This window comes from Acomys russatus, chromosome 10 (assembly GCF_903995435.1).
Source record: "Acomys russatus chromosome 10, mAcoRus1.1, whole genome shotgun sequence".
NCBI classification, from domain to species: domain Eukaryota; kingdom Metazoa; phylum Chordata; class Mammalia; order Rodentia; family Muridae; genus Acomys; species Acomys russatus.
The window spans coordinates 75,405,436-75,427,330 of NC_067146.1; the positions used below are offsets into that span (position 1 = coordinate 75,405,436).

The 21,895-nt window shown below is 42.9% G+C and overlaps 1 protein-coding gene across 1 annotated transcript in view; it reads right to left on the reverse strand.

Annotated features, from left to right (window-relative positions):
• Positions 1–21,895, reverse strand: part of Cntnap2 (contactin associated protein 2) — a 2,113,217-nt gene that overhangs the window by 290,050 nt on the left and 1,801,272 nt on the right. Inside the window, exon 16 of the mRNA XM_051152463.1 lies at positions 3,163–3,333. Coding sequence (XP_051008420.1) covers positions 3,163–3,333 — 171 coding nt within the window. The remainder of the gene's footprint in view (positions 1–3,162; positions 3,334–21,895) is intronic.

Consider the following 21,895-nt stretch of genomic DNA (forward strand, 5'->3'; position numbering starts at 1 on the left):
TACACAAAATAACAACACCTTTCCTTTCACTTTTACTTTTTGCATTAACGGTTGCGTGAAATCTGTGAGAACTTGTATTATATATTCAAGATGGCTTGGTTCAGCCTTTTCCCCAAGCCACAACACAATCAACCTAAGTGAGCACTGTAAACTAACTTGTGCCTCCATTACTCTTGAGGGTTGACAGCTTCGCCGAAGGACCACTTCTTACTTGCTTCGAATAGGTTTCTCTCCTGTACACCTGTCTGCTGTCCTCTACTGCACACAACACACTTTGAACTCTAGTGGAGTTGTTCCATGTGATGGTTTCTACCGTCTGCCAGTCAGGAGTCTTTAAAAAAATTTTCACATTTAGTGGTATTTTTAGAAGGTACGGGATGCTCCCGAGGAGTCTGTTTCCAGTCTGCATGTTGAAGATCCTGTGTGTCTTCACCCCACTACATGGCAGAAAGGCTAGCTACATGACAAAATGGAGGCTGTAACTCACCTTCTGATGCACTTTTCCTATTGCTGAAAGAGCCACAGGGAGAGAGCCTCAGTGCAGTAGGTGGAGATCTAGGCTCATAATCCACAGCCCTGTAGGCTTTGAAAGCATCTCTGAGGATTTTCCTCAATAAGAAATAAATGAAATCCTTTGATACACGTGGAAAGCCAAGGCACCTGCTCTCTCTGAACTAGGCTTATCTTCCATCCACCCCAGACATGACTGAATAAAACAAAAGCAGGTAGAGTGGTCGGGGATCACAAGGAGCACCACGCAAACATAGAGGACTTTTCAAATACAGAGCTGTCCACTTTTTAGGCCATGGGATATTTCTAATATGCCATCTAACTAATGTGGAAGTGAGAACATGGTTGATTAATTTTAACTGAAGGAAATGAAAAATCCCATTTTAATAATTACGAACCCTAATTCAGTGGAGAGGGCATTTTAATCAATAAATTAATTAGTTTTAATTCTAGGGCCAGACTATTTTCAGTCTTTCTTTTTAATCAGATCTTGCCCATGGTGAAAATTGTAAGTTGCCCATGTCTGTCATGCTGCAGTAAGAACAGAGACTGGGGTTAAAGAAAGGTGAAGGGTTTGCATAGCAAGGTCTGGACCAGCGAGAAAGTTGAAAAGGAGGTCTCAATTTGAGTGTGAGATAGCTAAGCCAGACAGATAAAGGGAAAGACAGGGACAGTGAAGGCAGACCAGTTGTTCCTCTGACCAAAGCCCTGAAAGGACATATGTAAGGCACTGTCCTCCTTTCTTAAATTCTTGCTTCTAATGAAGCTGATTGTAACAGAGTCAACTAGGAGTATGGATGGCTTCGAACAATAAGCCTCTGCTTAGGGGAATATCTCAGACCACCAGGTAGATAGGAAGCGACCAAGAAAGACTACAGCTACATCTTAGTGGCTAGGATAGTGCTCACTCTCTTCCATGGTAAAGCCATAGCTGATTATGTAAATATGAGGATAAGAAGAGGATACTATAATTAGTGACATCTCAGGCACCTGCAGAGCCCAAGTGCAGTAATGCTGGCCAAGTAGCTAACAACTATTGACAATCAAGATCAATAACTAATAAGGCTGGAGTCAGAGACAAACAGTACATGAACCACACACTCGCATGGCCATGGCTGGCCCAGGAGACAGGCATAGAGCGTGTGGACCCTCACTGATTGACTCAGTCATGATAGGCCAGAAAATTAGCCAACCCCAACAGGCTTTGCTTCAGCCTTTGTCTAGCATCGCCGATGGCCCCGTGAAATCCCTGGACAAGGAGTTTAACGGTGCTTTCCTCTCCTGGAAACCTCTCCTATTCTTGGGAGTCTCTGTCACTTCCCCCAATTTCTTGCTGCTCTATAATTCTTAGTAAAGTTTGCTTCTGCTATGCATACTCCCTCGAGAGTTCACATCTTTAACCTTCTTTGGTGTGAGATTTGGAACCAGTGTCCCAGGTTGACCTTTGTGACATCTAAGTGTTTGGTACCTTAGGACCCTGGTTCCAGGCACCATCGGCCTGAAAAAGATCCTGGTTATACTAGAAAACTCCACATTACAATCAGCAATCTTGCAAAAGCAATTCTAGTACTTACTAGACACTGAAATAAATTCTCCATGAATGCGACACCCCATTTTTAGAACAGTCTCCCAAACTTGACATCAGAATTTTATATAGCACAGAAAATTGGGATTCAAAGTGATTAATTTAATCCCAGATTTGGGTTTGAGTCTGAGACTTTCTCCAACACCTTCACCTAGTTCTGCTATGTCACAATCTACCATTTAAAAAGAGAACCCAGTGGGATTTCAACAGAAAAAGATGTTTATCTGAGATTATCTTTTTAAGATGGTGCATTGCATATTTATAAGTACAAAAAGAGAAAATCCTTCCATATACTGGGAAGTGGATTTGGGGTTATTCTTGGAACAGAGGCAAGAGCTAACAGCAGTGTCGAGAATGTAAGGCCACAGATGCAGCGGGCAGTCGGTCTGACCTTCTCAGCAGGGGGCTGAGATCTTGCAGAAGCCTGGGTTCAGACTTTTCTGAAGGATTTTTGACTTATCTCAACAGATAGAAAGAGCTTGGCAAGGAGTCATATATATATATATAATATTTAATATAACCATATTATAACTTCCTAAATCTGAACTTGACCCCTGACAAGAGCCTTGGTAAGGCAGGATGTGTCTGTGGATCTACCTGGCCTGTCTTCCCACAGAGGCAGCCCTCAAAGTAGAACTCCACATGGTTGGGGGTCCAAGGCCAACTGGGCCTGACTCTTTATTTCTGGTGTCTTGGCTAAACAAATTATGACCCTAACCTTTTTCGAATGCGTGGACACAGAGCTTCATTGAGAAAACTGCATACCAGTGTTTTGGTTCATCAGATAGCTGCTCTGTGGCTGCCTCAGTCATGCAGATATCTCTATGTGCTCCTTCCACTTTTCCTTCCTGTTGGTCCCTCTAACCCCTGTCTTTTAGATTGGTTTACGCACCCCTGTCTCCTCCTGACCTACTTCCTTGGGAAGCAAGCACATTACACAAGGAACCCTATTGCATGTCCTCCTATGACCAGGAGAGCAGGGCTTTCCTGTCTCTTCTGCCAATTATCTTGAGACATCTCTGTGGCCACAGTGGCCGCTAACATGTTGACAAGAAATGAATACTCACACTTCAGCTCCAGCTTGATGAAGTCCGTATTCCCCAGATTTTCCAGAAATACTCCCCGGGGAATTAACGTCTTGAAATAGAAAGAAATGTCAGCACTAGTTTCCCCTTGGAAGGTGGAGAAGTGCAGGTATGATGATGGATTTGGGAAGGAGGCAGCATTCCAATAATTTCCTGTGGGATGAAGAGAAAAGACAAGTTAAGGAGGCCTTCATTAGGGCAATTATATATACATTCACATATAGACATATACGTACATATACATATATATATATATACACATATATACATATGACCTATTTCTTGTGTTTAATAAATCTTCATAGGCAACATCCCTGCTTCTTCAAACAATTACTGAGGGAGCAGAGACTCCTCAGTGGCATTGCCTTCAAGTTGTGCCTGGAGCTCCAGGTGTGTCAGGGAAATAGGGTCAGAAGCATCAAGATTTACCATGTGAAAGAGGCCAGTTTGCAGAGCAAGACTGGAAGCCTTGAGCTTCATCTGAAGAACAGAACTGCACAAGATGTGAAAAAGTCGGAAAAATGCAGATGTGAGCTGTGGGGACTTAAGGTCCTATAAGGGCTATACAACGCATGTGGCTCTTCCCTCAGCTCCCCAGGCCACTCTCATTCTTGGAGCTGCCTTTCTGCTCCTAATCTCTATTTCTATTTCTAACCATGAGTCCCTAGTGTAACCTTTCATCCTGGGACATGAGAGCCTGGAATCAGATGCCCTCTGAATTCACTCAGGTGCTCGTAAGTCAATCAGTACCATGAAATTCCAGGGAAGGCATGTCCCATCCTCCCCAATCATTGCTGACCAGGTGACCAATGTCCTAAGAAGAACAACTTACAGGGCACAATAAAACTCCAAAGCAGCTTGCTCAGACTCCAGGACAAATGGATCAAAAAGTTAAAATGGGACCATGACCTGACTTGCAACTTGCTCTCCGGTGGAGAGGAGGCCAGTGTGCACATTTACCAGGTTAAGACCAGATTCAGATCACAATAAGTAGATGTGCTTTAAAGCAGTCACTCAAGCCCGAGCTTTAACACTAATTCTACAGTCTGTCTTGATGGTGTGTACCCATCCTCCGAAGAACACAACAGGTGAGCCGAGCTCCCTTCACTAGTTTACTCACATACAGACTTCATGTTCTCTTCTCTAATAAAAAGTGTGTACATATGCTGCATTAAATCCAAGCAGTATTCTTTAATGAAGGTAACTTTAGGTTGTCACTTCTATCCTTTAGCTATAATCTTAAATTAAACATGTAGTATTGTTCTACTCAGATATTAAATTACCTTCCTACGTACTATTTGTTTTTGTAGGCACCTAGGATATAGCGACATCCAGATAGGCGCATGGAATATTTACAATTAAATGCATTATAGATATGCATATTAAAGTTTTAACAAGTTTATGTGAGCCGCCTCAGTGATTTCTCAATAACGCAATGCCAGACTGTAAGTGGCTTAGTGCCCCTGGTTGGGGAGAGCAAGAAAAGAAATTCAAGTGTTTGTGTTTGTGGAAAAGAAACAAAGACAACACCGTTGATTCTCATTATACCCTCGTTAGTTCCAGTACTAATCCGAGGACGGAAGCTCCTTTAATAAAATGCTGTAATGCTTGCATATAACTTATGCATATCCTTCTGTATACATTAAATCATCTCCAGCTTCCTGGTAATACCTACTGCAATGGGAAATGCTGTGATACAGTTGTCATATGGGACTGTTGGGGGAATAGCAAACAGGGAAAGGTTTGAATGTGTTTACACATGGACTCAGTTCTTTCCTTCTACTTTTATGTGGCTTCTGAAGGCTGAGTCATTGAGTTAAGGTCACCAGGCTTCCATGGCACTTGCTGAGTCACCTCGCTGGTGTCCCACCTTTGTGAGAAGCATCTCCCTGGGCTGAAGAGCAATGAGTAATCCATTCTGGCTGGCCTGTGAGCCCGAGGGATCTCTGCCTGTGTCGTCTTCCCCAGCGCTGGAGTTACAGATCTGTGTCATTCTATCTGGCTCTTGTTTACATGGGTTCAGGGGGTTGAACTCAATTCCTCATGCTTAAAAATAAAGCTCTTTACAAACCGAGCCATATCCCCAGCTTCTAAACATCATTCTTTAAATGCAATTCAGTTGCCAAATCCATAGATTCAGCCAAAGGTCGACTGGTGCTTTCTGATTAGTTACGCTTAGGTTTTATCACACGGTTCACATTGAATTGGCTTGTGGTTTGTTAAGAACATGTATGCATTGGGTAAGCTGCTGAGTGGGTGACACAAAATGGTTCCTAGTGTTTCCTATTCTCTGGAGTTGTCCTAGAATAATGATCTCTCATGACTACCTTAGTACATAATATATAAGTGATAAGTCATAGAAAATACTCCTGCAGGTGTCCCAACTAGGGTAAAAGAAAAAAAAAAGACTTGTAGAGGGTTGAGGATATAGTTCAGTCAGTATACTGCTTGCCAAATGTGTGTTCGCTCCTTGGCACTGCATAGCCAGCAGTGGTGGCACGTGCTTGTAACTCAGGAAGTGGAGGCAGGAGGATCAGAAGCTGCTATCCAGAGAAGGAGAGTGCAGCCTTGACCCTAACTCAAAAAGGAGATGTGGGGTAGGGACTGATTGTTCTTCAGGTGTTTTAAAGCCCTTTTCCCCCTAGGAAAAGAGTGTGATACCACGTAGGACAATATTGGAAAAAGAAAGCATCTTTGCTGTCCCTGACATTGATGCTATCACCCAAGGGCTGAGCCTTTTCCCTGGGTCCACATCTGCTGTTCCATGTAGGGAGAGAGGGGTACCTGGAAACCTAGTACTTCGTTGAGAAAACCTAAATCAAGCCTTGCATCAGGACCTCAAAGCTGGAGAGGGTCAAGATGCATAGCCGTGGGTCAGGAGGAGTCTGCTGTTCCTATGTAGGGAAAAGCCCTTTAACAACCTAAGAGCCTGCCAGGATCCAGGGCCCTGTGGTCCTCCAGCATTACACAGAGCAATTCTGTCTCTTTAGGTTGAATCCGCAGGACAGGAATGTAATTAATGTTTTCAAGTTTCAATCCAATCTAGTATACTCTTATTATCTGAGGTGGCGATGCATTAACAGAAGGGCAGTTGTCTGAAGCGATTCTAGGAAAAAGAAAGCTAAAAGGAAAACATGTCAGTATTTATTTGAGGTCCGTGCCTACTTATTCCGACAGGAATATACCCAGAGTCGCAAATGCAGTTCAACCAGTTTTTCTTGTTTGACAAAACATCTCTGCAGACAGCAATTCCATTTGTTCTAATTCTGTGCTCACTAAGCAACTTCAATCTAATTCCATCTCTTGAATGGGCTTATTCATGGGGAAACCATGCCTTTTACTAGTGGCGTTTACCAGGATCCTGGAAATGTCTGGACTGTCACATGCTACCTTTGTTACTTGTGTGTGTCCCAAATCTCTGGATGAGTTCATGAAATCCAGACTCCGTCAGCAGTAGGAAAGCCTCAGCTCTGGCCTGGTAAGATCACAGTTGTGTCTTCTCTGGAATTGTGGTGCTGGGAGTTGGGGGTCAGGGGTTGGGGGTGGGGGAATCGATTAGCAAACAGGCAGAGGATCTTTTGAATCATTTATTTATCTCAAAAAGTCCTTCTCTTTATTGTTTATTTTAAAAATATTTTATTTATTAGTGTGTATACAGTAGGTGCACTAGTGCGTATAACACATGTGCGCCTGTGTGTATTCAAGTACATGTGCAGTTTCTTTGTGTGTGTATATGAGTGTGTGTACGTGCTTTTGTGTGCATGCATGTGTGTGTCTGTGTCTGTGTGGGTGTGTATGTATGTGTGCATGTGTTCATACAGGTGCACACCTGCTACGGCATGGGTGTGGAGAAAGATGATCTTAGGAATTGTTTTCTTCTTACATTATGGGATCTGGGGATTGAACTCAGGTTCGTTAGGAGTTGTCAGCAAACTCTGTACCTACTGAACAACCCATTCCTGCTGGTTTAATGTCCCTCTTATTAAATGTCTGCTTTAGTTATAATGTGTCATACACATGTTATATGAATAAAGGGTCAAAAAGAATGAGTAATCAAATGCAGTCAGTGGCATGTGAGTTTACTTTCTTTTCTTTCAAAAAGAGATATTATTACTTGTATTTTATGTGTATGGGTATTTTTGTCTGCATATATATTTGTGCACCACATACTTGCTTACTAAAGCAGAAAAGGGTGTCGTATTTCTTGGAAGTGGAGTTACAGACTGCCATGTGGACACTTAGAAGCACATCCCAGTCCTCTGGAAGAGTAGCCCATGCTACCCCTAGCTGCCCCTACCACCTCTCTAGCTCCATGAGCTTGCTTTCAATGAGTATGTACAAAGGAAAAGGCTTGAATGCTGATGCTCCAGACCCTGGTGACCTTTTTTGAATCCTGTCTGGAAAATCTGTTGCCCGGACATGGGAACTCTGAGTTATAGCAAATAATACAAGAGCTTTTCTCAATGGACATTGCATTCGACCATGCAGGGAGCTGATAGCATCACTACTGTTTGTTTATATCGCTCCTAGTTGACCATAAGCTCATGAAAGCTTGGATAAAACCATTTCATTTCCATAACCTTTGGCCTCAGAATAAGGTCAGTACTCTATGAATAATTGTTAAATAAATTAATATATTTATTATACTATATATTAACAATATATAATTGTTAAATAAATAATAAAAGTGATTAATTACTCCTCGTTTATATCTGGTTTTAATTCCAAATGCAAACTATTCATGGGTCAAAATGTGGTTTATGTGTACCCCGAGTATTAAAGATGCTAAATAAATATCAATAAAGGCTAATATTGCTTTAACATCTACAGAGAACCCTACACTGATTCCACCAGAACACCATCATTTTCTTCATTCATGACTTTATTTCTATTACTCCTCTAGACTTCATTGAACAACACTAAGCATTTGCAAGACTGATGGCCTCATAACCTTAAGGCTATTGAAACAGTTGCAATTTGTACTTGCTATCAAGGTCAGTGCTATGGCGGAGGAAAAGCACATTGCGTGAAATACCAAGGTGGAATAAGCGAGTCCCTGGATCGTAAGAACAGCAGGTGGCAGGGGCTGGGTCAGCACGGACAGGTAGAAGGAGGAAAGGTTGGAAATCGAGAGGGAAGGCATGATACAGAACAGGACTGAGTGTCTGAGACTAGAAAGGTCAGTCAACAGTAACAGAGTAATGAGGTAGGTGGAAAGGTTTAAGGACACAACCCTGGGCTGGAGCGACTGTCCCTGGAGGCTTGGTGCAATGGCTGCCATGTCATTGAGAGCTCTTCAAGCTTGAAAATGAGTCCATCATAGGAGAAGCGTCTAAAATAAATATATGCCAGGTCAGGCCAGGCTTCTCATATATGTCCAGAGGAAGCAGGGAGGCATCTCCATCTTAACATCAGAGAGCACTGGGACAACAAACTGGGTGTAACATGCACTCAGTGTCACTACAAACTTCAGGCAGTCACTAGCTGAAAGCACTGCATCTGGCTGTGTATCCAAAGTCTTGAGTAGCCACTTACTTGACCTAATCAATGATTATTTGGTAAGAGATACCAATCTCATAATTCCTAGAGATATTTTCTGAGTAGCAATCTTTAATTTTAAGTTCCATTTTATTCCTTACAAATTATTATATGGGACCTCTGTGGTACCATGTGGCCCAGGTGGTCAGAGCAAGCCTGAAGTGACCCCCACACAGTTGGTACAGAGCACTCTTAAGACAACCCCAGACACCCAGAGGTCCAGATCATCACTAAGATGAGCAAGTAAATGGCAGAGAAATGGAAGAGAAAGAAAAGCAGAATGGTGTGTCCACAATGAAGAGACAGAATTGGAGACTCCAGGATAGTGAGGAGCAGCTTGGCATGAGTAACAGGTGATGCTCTCTGAGGTCCTGGCCAGTTCTGCTACTGAGGGTCATGTCTGAGTCCATGGCTCAGCAGCAGTGGGGCTTGGTTATCACCTCACCAGAAGAGCAGGCTTGGGTGTCTGGGACATAGATGTGCCAGCCCCAGGGCATGGGAGTGGGAGAGCTGGTCCTGCCCCTTGCTGGCTGTGGTATTGGGTGAGCTATCCAGGGCAGTACTGAGGGAGAGCTGGTAGGCTGACCATCTCAGCTATCCCCCAGGCCCAGATCCAGGGCTGACACTAACATCTACCCTATCTATGAACTTCTGGAGCATGTAAAGGGACCAGTCATTCAAATCCAAAGCTACCAGAACTCCACACACAGGGCAACAACAGGATATCCATCCAAGTGGAGTCCCAGTGAGGATCCAATATTGATAATGTAGCGGAAGCCAGGGGTCACAAACCAGACCAATGGCTCATTCCAATGAACATTTTCACGTAAAGATGTGTAGACAAAGGGGTATACTGTGATGGCTGACACACTACAGCTTCCACAAAGAGATTTTGTTTTGTTTTTGTTTGTTTATTTTATTTTATTTTTGAGGGGGGGTTACAAGGGCAGAGCACAGATATGAAGGGATAAGGAGGCAAGTGAGATTGGGGTGCATGATGTGAAATTCACACAGAATCAATAAAAATCAAAACAAGCATGGTGGTGCATGCTGTAATCCCAGCACTTGGTGAGGCAGAGGCAGGTGGATCGCTATGAGTTCCAGCCAGCCAGGTCTACAAATTGAGCCCAAGATAGCCAAGGCTACACAGAGAAACCTTGTCTTGATAAAACCAAAACCAAACCAAACCAGGCCACACCAAACTAAACCAAACCAAAAAAAACCCCAAAATATTACATGGGCACAATTATAGAAGTCTAATTGTGTTAAAGCGACGAAGCAAAACAGTCTTGTCTCCTGTTCACATCTTCAGTCTAATACCATAAAGACAATCCTTTCTAATACTTCAAATTCTTTTAGTTTTTATCCTGTGGTAAAAATATCTACATGGGGGTTGGGCAGATTGGCTTAGTGGGTGATTTGGGTTTGGATCCTCAGCACACTTAGTGCAAGGTGTAGTCGGGCTGCAGCTTTAACCCAGCACTGAGAGGTTAGGTGGGCAGTCAGGCAGGTCCCTGCAGCTCATTGGCCAGCAAGCCTAGCCCATTAGTGAGCAAGTTTCAGCTAGAGACCCTGTCTCCAAATAAAGTGGTGAGCATAGAGAAAGGCACCTGAAGTTGACCTGTGCCCTCCTCATGTGCAAATATACATGCACAACATAATATACATGCACAACACACACACACTACACGCACACACACTTACACGCGCGCGCGCACACACACACACACCTTTGTGTGGAATTTACTAATTTATACCCTTAGCCATACTCTATTGATTTTCCTGGACGTGAGATAATGATAGACTTTAGCAGAGCCTGCTTCCTCAGCCCCCTTTGCAATATTTTCCCCAAATAGTGTCCAGCAGAATTTGGGGATCTCCAAAAATACAGCCTTTATAGGTTTAAGATGGTGTTATCGTTACCCACTAATAAGCAACATAGTCAAATATAGTTATATTTTTTCTTCTGTATAATTTTTTGTTTTTCTAGGGTCAACATTTTTTTCCCCTTGGCACAACTCTCTATGTCTCTGTCATGGATTCCAAGTTCCCAGTGTTACATCTTTCCCAACATTCGGCATCTCCAGGCGTTTAGCAGTCATGGCTTTGATCTTTGGCGGCACCCTCCACTTCCCTCTGTCTCCATATGGAAGGGCAGGCCTTGGGGCTTAGCGCTTGTCCTATGACCTCCTTCTCCACTGTTGCCAAGCCTGCCTTTCCCCTCCACAGGAATCTATGCTCAGATTCAGAGATGTCATGACATCCTATTTCTGTGTCTGCAACCTTTTTTTTTTTTTTCCGGAAACACATTTTCAGTTAGCATCTTGAGGAAAGGGGTGCTTGAGGTTAACTTTCCGAATCCCTGTTCTTCTGATAAGCCATTATTCTCCTTTCACACCTAATTGAGACGCCTCAGAAAGACAATTGTCAAGCTGTCTGGTTGCTCTTGAGAAAGCTAATGCTCTATGATTACCACATTTATACCTACTCCTTATGTAGGGCCACAGACTCAATTTCTTGATACTTTGCCCCCTAAACCTATTAATTTTAGTTTATTTTTCTTTTTCTTACACCTTTTCAACCCTAATTTTAAGAATGTGACACGTGTAATGGACTGTGGATGCCATTTGTTGATTATTGGGTTTCCCTACAACATGGAGAGATTCCTGTTTCGTTAGGGACCCTCAAAAGGTTAGAGCTTTGACTTCTTTTTTAGAAATGAATCTTCTAGTTTCTCCATGAGGAATATGCATTTTGTGGCCAGTGTCCTGGAGCTGAGAGATGGGAAGGCTAAGTGGGTGCTATGAATCTCAACTCCAATACTGTTTCAGTAAGGCATGATGCTTCCACTTTTTAAATGCCTGATGCGTGAAACATTATATCCACCCTTACTAAGGAGAGAACAAGGCAGCTAGAAGCTGGTTAGAGGAAAAGAGATGATGCTCTGAATGACCCTTAAACAGGCTTTCTGAGGTCCCCTACACACATGTGGTATCTTGCAGGTGAGTTTCCAGCACTCCTTGGCCTGCCCCTTGCAGCTTGCTTCTTCCTTGTTTATTAGCAGCACAGATGTGCAGGGTTTCTTTTACTGTTAGTCATGAAGTGATCAACGTGTGATGTACTAATGCCCCCCGCCAACAAAGGAAAAGAAAGAAGTAGGAGAGAGAGAGAGAGAGAGAGAGAGAGAGAGAGAGAGAGAGAGAGAGAGAGAGAGAGAGAGAGAGAGAGAGAGAGAGAGAGCTCACTGTGTATATGGGAGCCAAACAAAAATATGAGATGCCTTGATGGTGTTTCAACTAGGGGGAAGGATCAAGAAAATGGGGGCTGATAGGAGGGGTTGTAGTGAGTAAGTCTTCAGGGATGCTCTGGCCTGCCTGTGTCTCTGCAAGGCTGCTATGTGCTGGTCCCTCTTGTACGCCTGGAACCAGACAGTCTGGGTTACATTCTGAGATTGCCACCACTATTTGCTGGGTGACTCTGGGTACCTGACCTTCCTCCATCTCAATTTCCTCTTTTGTGCAGTGGCATAGAAAGTGTTCCTCTCCTGGGGGAATCACTGGAGATACTCCATGAGATGCAATCAGCAGGATGTTGCCCACAATACAAATGTCCAATAAACATTGTTGATGAACACTAAGTGGATAGATTTTTGCTATCACTGTAATGCTCTTAGAAAGGATACCATGTGCTCTCTGTTTCTTTATCTCCCCAGTGATTTCTTGTGTGAACGTGTGTGTGTGTGTGTATGTGTGTGTGTGTGTGTGTGTGTGTGTGTGTATGTAGGAAGATAGATATGTGATTGGAGAATATATGGATCTGATAACCTCATGTAACCCTCAGGAATGCTGTCTACCTTTTTAAAGCAAGGTTGCTCATTGGTCTTGAGCTCACCATGAGGACCGACTGGTTGGCCTACGATACCCAAGGACCCTCAGATCTTCAATTCACCCAGTGCTAAGACTGCAAATGTATGCCGCATGCTTAGCCTTTTCCTATGGATTCTGGGCACCCTCAGGTCTTCTTCATGCTTGTGAGTTAAGCACTTTACTAGCTGCTCTATCTCCCAACCCTCTTCAGTGATTTTAAAAACAATTCCGTTCATAACACAGGAATGGGAGAATGGTTCAAAGTGCTGCGTTTTGCTGAGCAGCCATTAAATAAAAATTGGGGGCAAATAAAAACAATTAGACACTGAGGAAAACAGTTACTCCAACAATCCAAAGAACACCACTTGAACAGAGGTTGCCAGGGAGAACTGAAGGGAAGACTAGCAACTTCCAATATAAATATCAGTTCTAAAGAGACTAATTATTTTGAAAATTATTAGTGACCCACAAGTTAAAATTTTAGTATCCTTTGTATTGTGAAATGAGCTTTCTCCTGTTTATTATGGGATTGGTGCTGTTGACAATAAACCAGATGATTTCATTTGCATGCAGATTTAGGTCTATCTGTAGATGTTTCCTAGTAAGTGGTAGGAAAAAAATGACTTTCTTAATTAAATCTTTTTTGTACATACAGGTTAGGGAAAAGTAGTTTTTGCTGAATATAAAGCATCATTTTATAGACTAAGCTAACCTCAAAATAGAGGGCTTCAAGGGAAGATGTTGCCCTTGGACTTGGGTTAGTCATCTGTTCTCTCTAGAGCATTCCACCCTCCCAAGAAGGTTCTTCCAATGCTGAAACCCAAACAACTAATACTGCCAACTAGCACGCGGAGCCATCAGTATAAATGCTTATCTTATGTCTCACTGTAAATGAGTTCCTTTGAGTGACGACTGGGCTGAGTCCCATAAGGTACATGAGATAGTCAAATGCTGAAGGTCATAGAGCCCAGAGTATCCCCAGCTCTGCATGAGACTGGGAAAACTGGTTTGTTCCTGATTAGTCATTGAGGCTACATGCTGAACTCATTTACACTTAAATGTAAATGGTGCACATAGGTAATTTTTCTTTATTTTTAGTGCTTGGGACAGTTGTGTGAACTTAGTTCTTTGTAGATAAGGAAAATACCTAATTTTTTTCTCATAAAGGTGCTTGTTATAGGCCCATGAGCTATACTTGGTCTTGGGTTTATAATTAATTGTTAATAATGTTCAGAAGTGAAGAAATGAATAGATATCATGGAATTTTGGGGACTTTATGATTTCATTGACAGTATAGACTTGGATCAGCCCTAAAGGATTCCATGGAATTGATCCCAAGAAAGAAAAGACTTCAATTCTCCTGTATCCAGGCATACATGAGCATGAACAAGAATTGTATTGTCTCTGGAGGAGTGCAGGTTTACATCTATTATTTTCAGGGTGTTTTGCAAGTGCTGCAGTACCCACTGTTGGACATGTGGGAGTGGGTATGGGTAGGGCCTATCTTGTAAGTACTGGATGAGTCAGGAATCAGGGACGAATACTTGTGGGTTCCCTCTCCTCTCCTGGGCATTTTTACCCATTTCATGATTTCTAGTAAGTGATTGTAGATTATCGGCGCCCAAATCCATGTATGAAGTTGAACCTCAACTATGAGTTAGGGTGAAACTAAGTGCTTGTTGAAGAGCTTTGTCTTGACCTAAAGGAAGATGAGCACTGTCTGCAGGTGAACATAGTTTTATTTCGTATTAACTCTACTTATAGTATTCTTCACCTCACAAATGGAGCCTCTCCGACTCTGTCCTCAAGTCAGAAACTTGGGGATCATTCTTTTTCATTCATCTAGTTTCATTCACTCACGGCCCCCGATCTGTACCTTCCAGTCTTCTGAGATATGTCTCTCCTCTCTGTTCCACGACCTTGGCCATGGCCATTCTCAGGTGCCTGAAGGCTACAGCAGCCTCTACTTTGCTTCTGCTTCCTAGCTTGCCCATCCTTTCTAAGATCAACCAAAATAAATCTTATAATTTGTACTTATACACTAAACCCCAATGCTTTCAAATGGCTGCAGAGTGTATTGTTACCTCCCTGAACTTGCACAGTAAGAACATTTCCCAGCCTCTGCCTTTGCCACCTGCTCTCCCAAAATGTTCCTTTCATTGTTTCTAACATTTGAGGAGCTTTTGATTCTGTTCTGTATTTACATTGCTGCCTCCTTGTTTTTTGTTTTTTAATTTATTTATTTATTTTTATTTTTTCAGCACTCTGGGATTGAACTCAGGCCTCATATAGGCTAGGCAAGCACACTGTCACTGAATTGCACCCCAGCCCTTTAAAAAACTTAAACAACAATTTTCCAAACAGGGTGTCATTAAATCACCCAGGCTCTCTTGTTTTGAATTTGTGATCCTCCTGTTTTGAACTCCCTCAGTAACCCATGCTGCCTTGGAATTTGTGATCCCCCTGCCTCAGCCTCCCTTCCAAGTCTTCTATTCTTCAAACGCTTGTGTGTCCCTGGATGTTCGGAGGATGGAGCGAAAAACCCACTTTCTTTCTTTTCTTTAATTTTCTCTTCCTTCACCACTGTGCCCATGTTAATCTTGCCTGGTTCCTTAAGGCTCAGTCTCACTGGCCCCACCTACTGAAGGATTCTTGGTGCTTCCCTGGGCTCGTGACATTGTTTCTGTTCTGTGTTCGCAGGCCTTATGGTATCTCTTGGTGCATCTAACTTACTGTATTATTATAATGTCTTTCATGTAGCTCCCTTCTTGGCAAGGCTATGAATTTTAGACTGCAGAGATTTCATTGTCTACCTTCTTCCTGCCAGTGACAGACAGCCAGGTAGACGCATTTAAGAATTTGAACTGTCACTAATCCTAATATTAATTAATGCTGCTTGTTGATCTACAGAACCCACTTTTGGTGACTTAGTATTATTTAGCCCAGGAGGATAGACTCTTTTCCAGGTTTCGGATTCTGCATGTCAACTATACTATGTTAGCCACCTTCATATTCAAGGTTGCTTAGTGACTTGACAATGTTGGGCATTGTATGTGCCCTCTGGCCAGTTCTGTGGATGCAGCGTCTCTCTTCATTGTGCGATCTGCTTCTTCTTTTCTTTTCCTCTCCTCATATATTGGGATTCATCCTTTAATGCCATTAAGTTCCCATTTTATTATCTGCTCTGTTGTAATAAAGAGCAGTGACAGCAGGCTTGTAAAAGACTGTGATGCATTTAGCCACTCTCAGCAGCCCTCGGGGAAGGGGTGCTATAACAGGAGGCAGCCTTTATGTATTGATGAACCACAAAACCTCCAGAGCCTCACATCCATAGAAAAACAGATTTTATATCAAATCCATTAGGTGAGTAAAAATGTGGAAAAAGGGCTGCCCATTTCAGCAGAGTGAGGGATGTGAAGATCCGAACCCACTCTGCATGCAGGGTAATGGATTGATGGCAATTCCGTTACACACATCAAAGTTTCTTTTCCGTCCTCTTTTCATTACAGGAAATAAAAAGAGCCATACATCCTGTTACATGAATGCTATCATTTTCTACTGAAAATAGTAACCCTGCACCTATATCTCCAGTGGACCACTACAACAGGGAGCTGACCCACAGCACAAAGAACACCGGGGGGGGAAGAGGTCATCTTTGAAAGCCTCAGTTTATTTATCTAGAAATTGGACAAAAAAAAAAAAAAAAAAAAAAAAAAAAAAAAAAAAAAGAGAGAGAGAGAGAAATCTCTTCTTCACTGAGGTCTTGCAATAACCTCAGAAGAAAAAAAAAAGTTAAAATACTAAACACTGAGATGGGGGGAGGGATGCCTTCTTGTAGTATCAATAGGAAGGAAATGGTGAAGATTTCTATAAATGGTGAGGGAGGCAGTCCAGAGGTTTGCATCATGCAGTGTAGAGTCTTTACTCCTTGTATGCTCCCTTGAAGAATAGGGGACTTGAAAGAAAGCTGGACACAAGTCTATAACAGCCAGGGCCAGTAATTCCCAGCATTAAAAAAATAATAAACTGCATCAAGATGGACACACCCTTGGCCTCTAAGAATTGGAGGGAATGCAAGGCAGTGATCTAGTTTGCAGATATCCTTCTTGGTCGACTTGTGTGAAACCATGGAATTTAGGCCCAGCACTCGTGGCTTTGTGGTGACCTGCCTGGGTTAGGGACTTGGAAGATGTTGCTTGGAGGTTGCAGGGGACATCCATCAGCCACGCTTACGGAGTCTAAAGCAGTGTTCCAGCATTCTGTGAACAAATAAAGGTGGGTGGGAAGACAGCTAATGGTTGATTTAGAAGAGTGGGAACTGCAAGTGAATCTGCAAGCACAGCACAGAGGGTTTAATGGGTGCCGGCTGTTTAAGGTGCCTTGGGACCAGAAGGGGCTGCTGGGTGAGTGGTTGTTCCAGCACTTCTGCCCCAAAGGGCCATGAGGACCACACTGAGTCTGACTGGGGTAGCAGTGAAGGTTTTCTCTGCAGAAGGAGGCTCTGCTGCAGGACTGCACCCACACTTCCTGAAGATAATGCAGTGAAAAGGTACACGCCGGGACAACGAAATATGGAAAAATTATTATAGTGCAGAGCAGGAGGCCATGACAATTTATGATTTGATTTCCATTTCCTGGCTCAGAAGTTTAGGTTGTAAGGTGCAGGTTTGCATCTCTTTGTCTTTCCTTTGAGGTTATGATAGAAAACTGCACATTCAGAATGAATTTTTTTTCTTGTTGAGCCGCTCGGTAATTGTGAAAGTGAATTGAGATGATAAGAAAAGCAAAGGCGCCAGTCGAAACTGCCACAGCATGGCTGTAGGTTTTGCTGATTTGAAACTGAGTAGATGGCAGCATAATCTGGGGTTTGAAAGCAATTATTTTCAACAGTCTGGCAGCCACCCAGGGTACAGAGGCTGGAAACAGGTTGCATTCCGACCTTTCCCAGGCTAGCGGCTCCAGCGAGTGCCCAAGGATGTGAAAGGAATCGAACTGAGAGTGCACAAACAAAGCACAGAGTGGATTCTGATGGAAGCCATTTCACATCTTGTCTCTGCAAAACTTTATGCGAAGTTCATGGGGATTTATTGTTTCAAGAACAGAAGGACATTTACCTACAGATGCAGGGGGATAAATTTCAGGTCCATTTAGTATGGGAAAACAGTCATTTTATTGCTGATTTCAATCCACTTGACTTTCTCCTTAATCTTCCATTTTGTACCGCAAGTAGAGCACTGCCTGTGTATGTGCAAACACACACACACACACACACACACACACACACACACACACACACACGCGCGCGCATAGCCTCAATATACCACACAGATTCTTATCACACACATACCACATACCACATACACTCATATATGGACACAACACCCTTTTGCATCAATACTTCAGTGATTTGGGTGATATTTAAAAGTTTGAGAAGTTTTTGATACTAATCAGATCTAAACAACTAGGGCAGAGATTCTGAACCTGTGGGTTGTGACCCCTTTGGGAGTCAAATGACCCTTTCACAGGGGTCACATATCAGATATCCTGAATATCACATATTTACAGTTCGATTCATAACAGTAGCAAAATTAAAGTTATGAAGTGGGCAGGAAAAAAATTTTATGGTTGTGGGTCACCACAACATGAGGAATTGAATTAAAGGACCATAGCACTAGGACGGTTGAGAACCACTGAACTAGGGTATGCAACCTATTGTGATGCATACATTTTATAAACAATACAATGTGGCATAAACCATAAAAAAATATGTGTGTGTGTGTGTGTAGCTATATCCTGCTTAAAAATATGTGTGATGGCTCGAGAGAGATGTCTCAAGGAAAAAGTCGAAGATCAGATTCCTAGCATACATACAATCTGGAAATAGTAGTGCCTGCATGCAGTCTGAGAGCTGGAGGGATCCGTGGGCCTTGCTAGCCAACCAATCTAGCTGAAATGCAGAGCTTCAAGTTGAGTGAGAAATCTTGTCAAAAAATAGAGGGAAGAGTGACAAAAGATGGCAGCCAATGTTGACTTTTGGCCTTTACATGCATGTACAAAACAAGCACACGCACACTAGTGGATATACACAAACATGTACATACATATATTACATTCCTTGTCTGTACATACCAATCACCCATAAACATACACATATATACATGTGTGTGATACTCTAGGTACAGAGAAAAAGAAAAAAGTCTAAAAAGAATCACATCAAATTTTAATACCATCTAACTTTTGTGGATGATATTTGAATGGTCAATTTATTTAGGAATTCTATTTTAGGTAGTTATGTATGCGCACGATGGCTAGTTTTATGTCATCTTGACACAAGCTAGGGTCATTTTGGAAAAGGGAACCTCAACTGAGAATTCTCTATGTTGGCGGGTAGGCAGACCTGTGGTGCATTTCTTGACTGATGAAAGATGTGGGAGGGCCCAGCTCCCTGTGGACAGTGAGGCCTGTGGGCTGGTGGTCCTGGGCACTAGAAGCAGGCACACCGAGCAAACCAGGACAGGCAAGCCAGTGAGGAATGTCCCTCCATGGCTTCAGCATCAGCATCAGGTTTCTACCCTGACTTCCCTCAGCAATGGAATGGGACATGGGAGTCATAAGCGGAAACAAGCCTTTCTTCCCCAAGTTGTTCATTGCCATAGTGTTTTATCACAGCAAAAGGAAGCCTTTCTAAGACAATGTGCTCGCATGCAGTGGAAAGTGGGAAGAACAAAAGAAAGCCAAGGAGAGACAGCACCCTGGTAGGCGTCCAGGGGAGAGTGAGGATTCCAGAGAAGGATTTGTCCTAGCGAGCATGAACACGGAGCATCAGAGCAGGTGAGCCAGATCTCACTGTGCTGTGCTGGATTTGTCCTATCGAGCATGAACACGGAGCATCAGAGCAGGTGAGCCAGATCTCAGTGTGCTGTGCTCTGCAGCACACACACGCCTTAGGCGCTTCTGGCGAGCTATAAGGAAATGCTAGCTGTTTACCACCACTTTTGATTACTGCGCTACCATTTTTGAGGGGGAAAATCTATCCTTGGACTATGGCAGATTGAATAGGTGAGACTCTAGCTTTTACATAGGGATTATAAGTCTACAAGATTCACTTTCAACCCACCTTCAAGCTTCAGTGGGGAAAAGTAGATTCTTCCTAACACCGAAGAAGAATTGGATTTCTGAGGCTGCACTATATATGCAGGCTAGAATAGCCTAGGGGCTATTGGTGTATGTGTTACTGTACTGCCAACTTCCAGGGCCTAGACACCATCTATCCATCCATCCATCCATCCATGCAAACAAATGACCAACTTGCCAAGCAACTCATCAGCCAACAGCTCACGATGCTGTAAATCTTTCTTCTTATAGTAAGTTCTCACTGTCCTCATCGGATTCACGCCATTCAGAGTCTGTTTTTTTTACAATTACCTGTCATAGCTAAAGTCTGTGGAGCTCTCCTCATGGCCAGCAAGTGTGTTTGATGCAGACAGTTGTTACTGTGGTTACATCTCACTTTGGCTTGCTATTACTATCTACATTTTCATACCAAAAAGGGAAAAAAATGAATTTTGTTGGAAACACTTAGCTTTAATTTAAGCCTAGGTCTCACAGCTTTGATGTTAGTGCTCTTTCCACAAACAATGCTGACTTTTTATATAAATCATTTAAAAATCCATCATCTATTGCTTTTGGCTGATATCAGAGAGTATTAACCCTTAAAAGCATCCCAAAAGGTTTGGTGACAAATAGCCACTGAAAGCCAGTCACTGTAATTACACTCTTTTGGATTCTTAGTTCTCAGGCCTGGTAACCTGTGGAAACCACTGTACCCCTCTCTTCAAGTTTCCGCCCAGAAGACCATTCTGTATGGCTTGGAAGTACAAAATTCATGAAGAGCAAACATGACAGTCCTGCGTTGTCACATGTTTTTCCTGCAGAATCATTCTGTGCATGCAGCAGAGGCCGGGACTTCATGGGGGCAGATTATCAGAGAAATTCATTTTTCTGTCATTGCCTCTTTCAGAATGGACCCCATGCTCTCCTATGGTCACAAGGCACATCCATCTTTTTTATGTTCCTTAAAGGATTAGCATGCTTTGCCTTGAATTCTTTATGTAGATCCATGGTGCAGGCTTTCCCTCCGTGCTCAAGACATTCCTATTTTCAGTGCCAAGGCTATCCACTCAAAGAATCAAGTGCAGACCTTAGTCTAAACTCACCCCAATCCTTCTCTGCTGATTTTATTTTGACACCATATATCACCACATAAGATATGTATTTATTTTAAAGGTTATTTATGAATTTTCTGGTTTATTTTGAACTGGGCTATACTGTATGAATGTAATCACTCTGCCTATTTATTTCTTTGTTTTGTTTTTGGCATTTTGTCCTTTCTTAACACATATTAGATTCTTGTTAAATAATGTTTTCTAAGTGAAACACACCCTGTTGGGCCTAACAATTTTAGAGCTGTGGGTATGTAGTCTCACGGCTAAGAGAGACTTTTAAAGACCAATGTTTAGATTTATTCTTACCAATTCCTCATTCTCAACTTTCTGATACATCTTACCAAAAGATTTGCTATTTTTAAAGTAGCACTGAGTTAAATTTTAGCTACACAGTTCTCCCTCCCTCCTCTCTCTCTCCTCCTCCCTCCTCCTCCTTTCTCTCTGTCTCTCTCTGTCTCTGTCTCTCTGTCTCTCTGTCTCTCTGTCTCTCTGTCTCTCTCTCTCTCTCTCTCTCTCTCTCTCTCTCTCTCTCACACACACACACAGAGACATGCAATCACACATACAGAGGCAGGCACGGTAGACAGAAGTTTGGCCATCTCTATGCTTTACAGATGATCTTCAGTGGACAACTTTGTGCCCACTGCCTGGTGTGTATCTTCCTATGAGAAGACATTCAGATAGGCGTTCCAGTTGCCTAATGATAGTTTTGGTACAACCACTGCAATCTTGATCACTCCTGGCACAGGGCCTTGTGTCAGTGTAGGGCAGTGGGGAGGACTGTACTCCAGTTCAACTGAGGACAAAGCCTTCAAGTTCTGTCAGCTTTCACATCATGTGCTGTGGGGTAAGTCAGAGAACTAGCCTCTGAGGTGATGGATGGAATGTGGGAGGGGAGAGCAGATCCTATGTGTGAGGAGGTTGGAAACTGTGAGAAGAAAGGTTGGATCGGGTGAGAGGAGGGGTATCCCATTAGAGGGGAGGGTAGAGCTTTGAACACGTAGGGTGGGTCCCATGAGAGGAGAAGGTGGAGCTCATGGTCTTCTGCTTCTGGCAACCCTTATCTCTCCAGGCATCCCCAGCTGC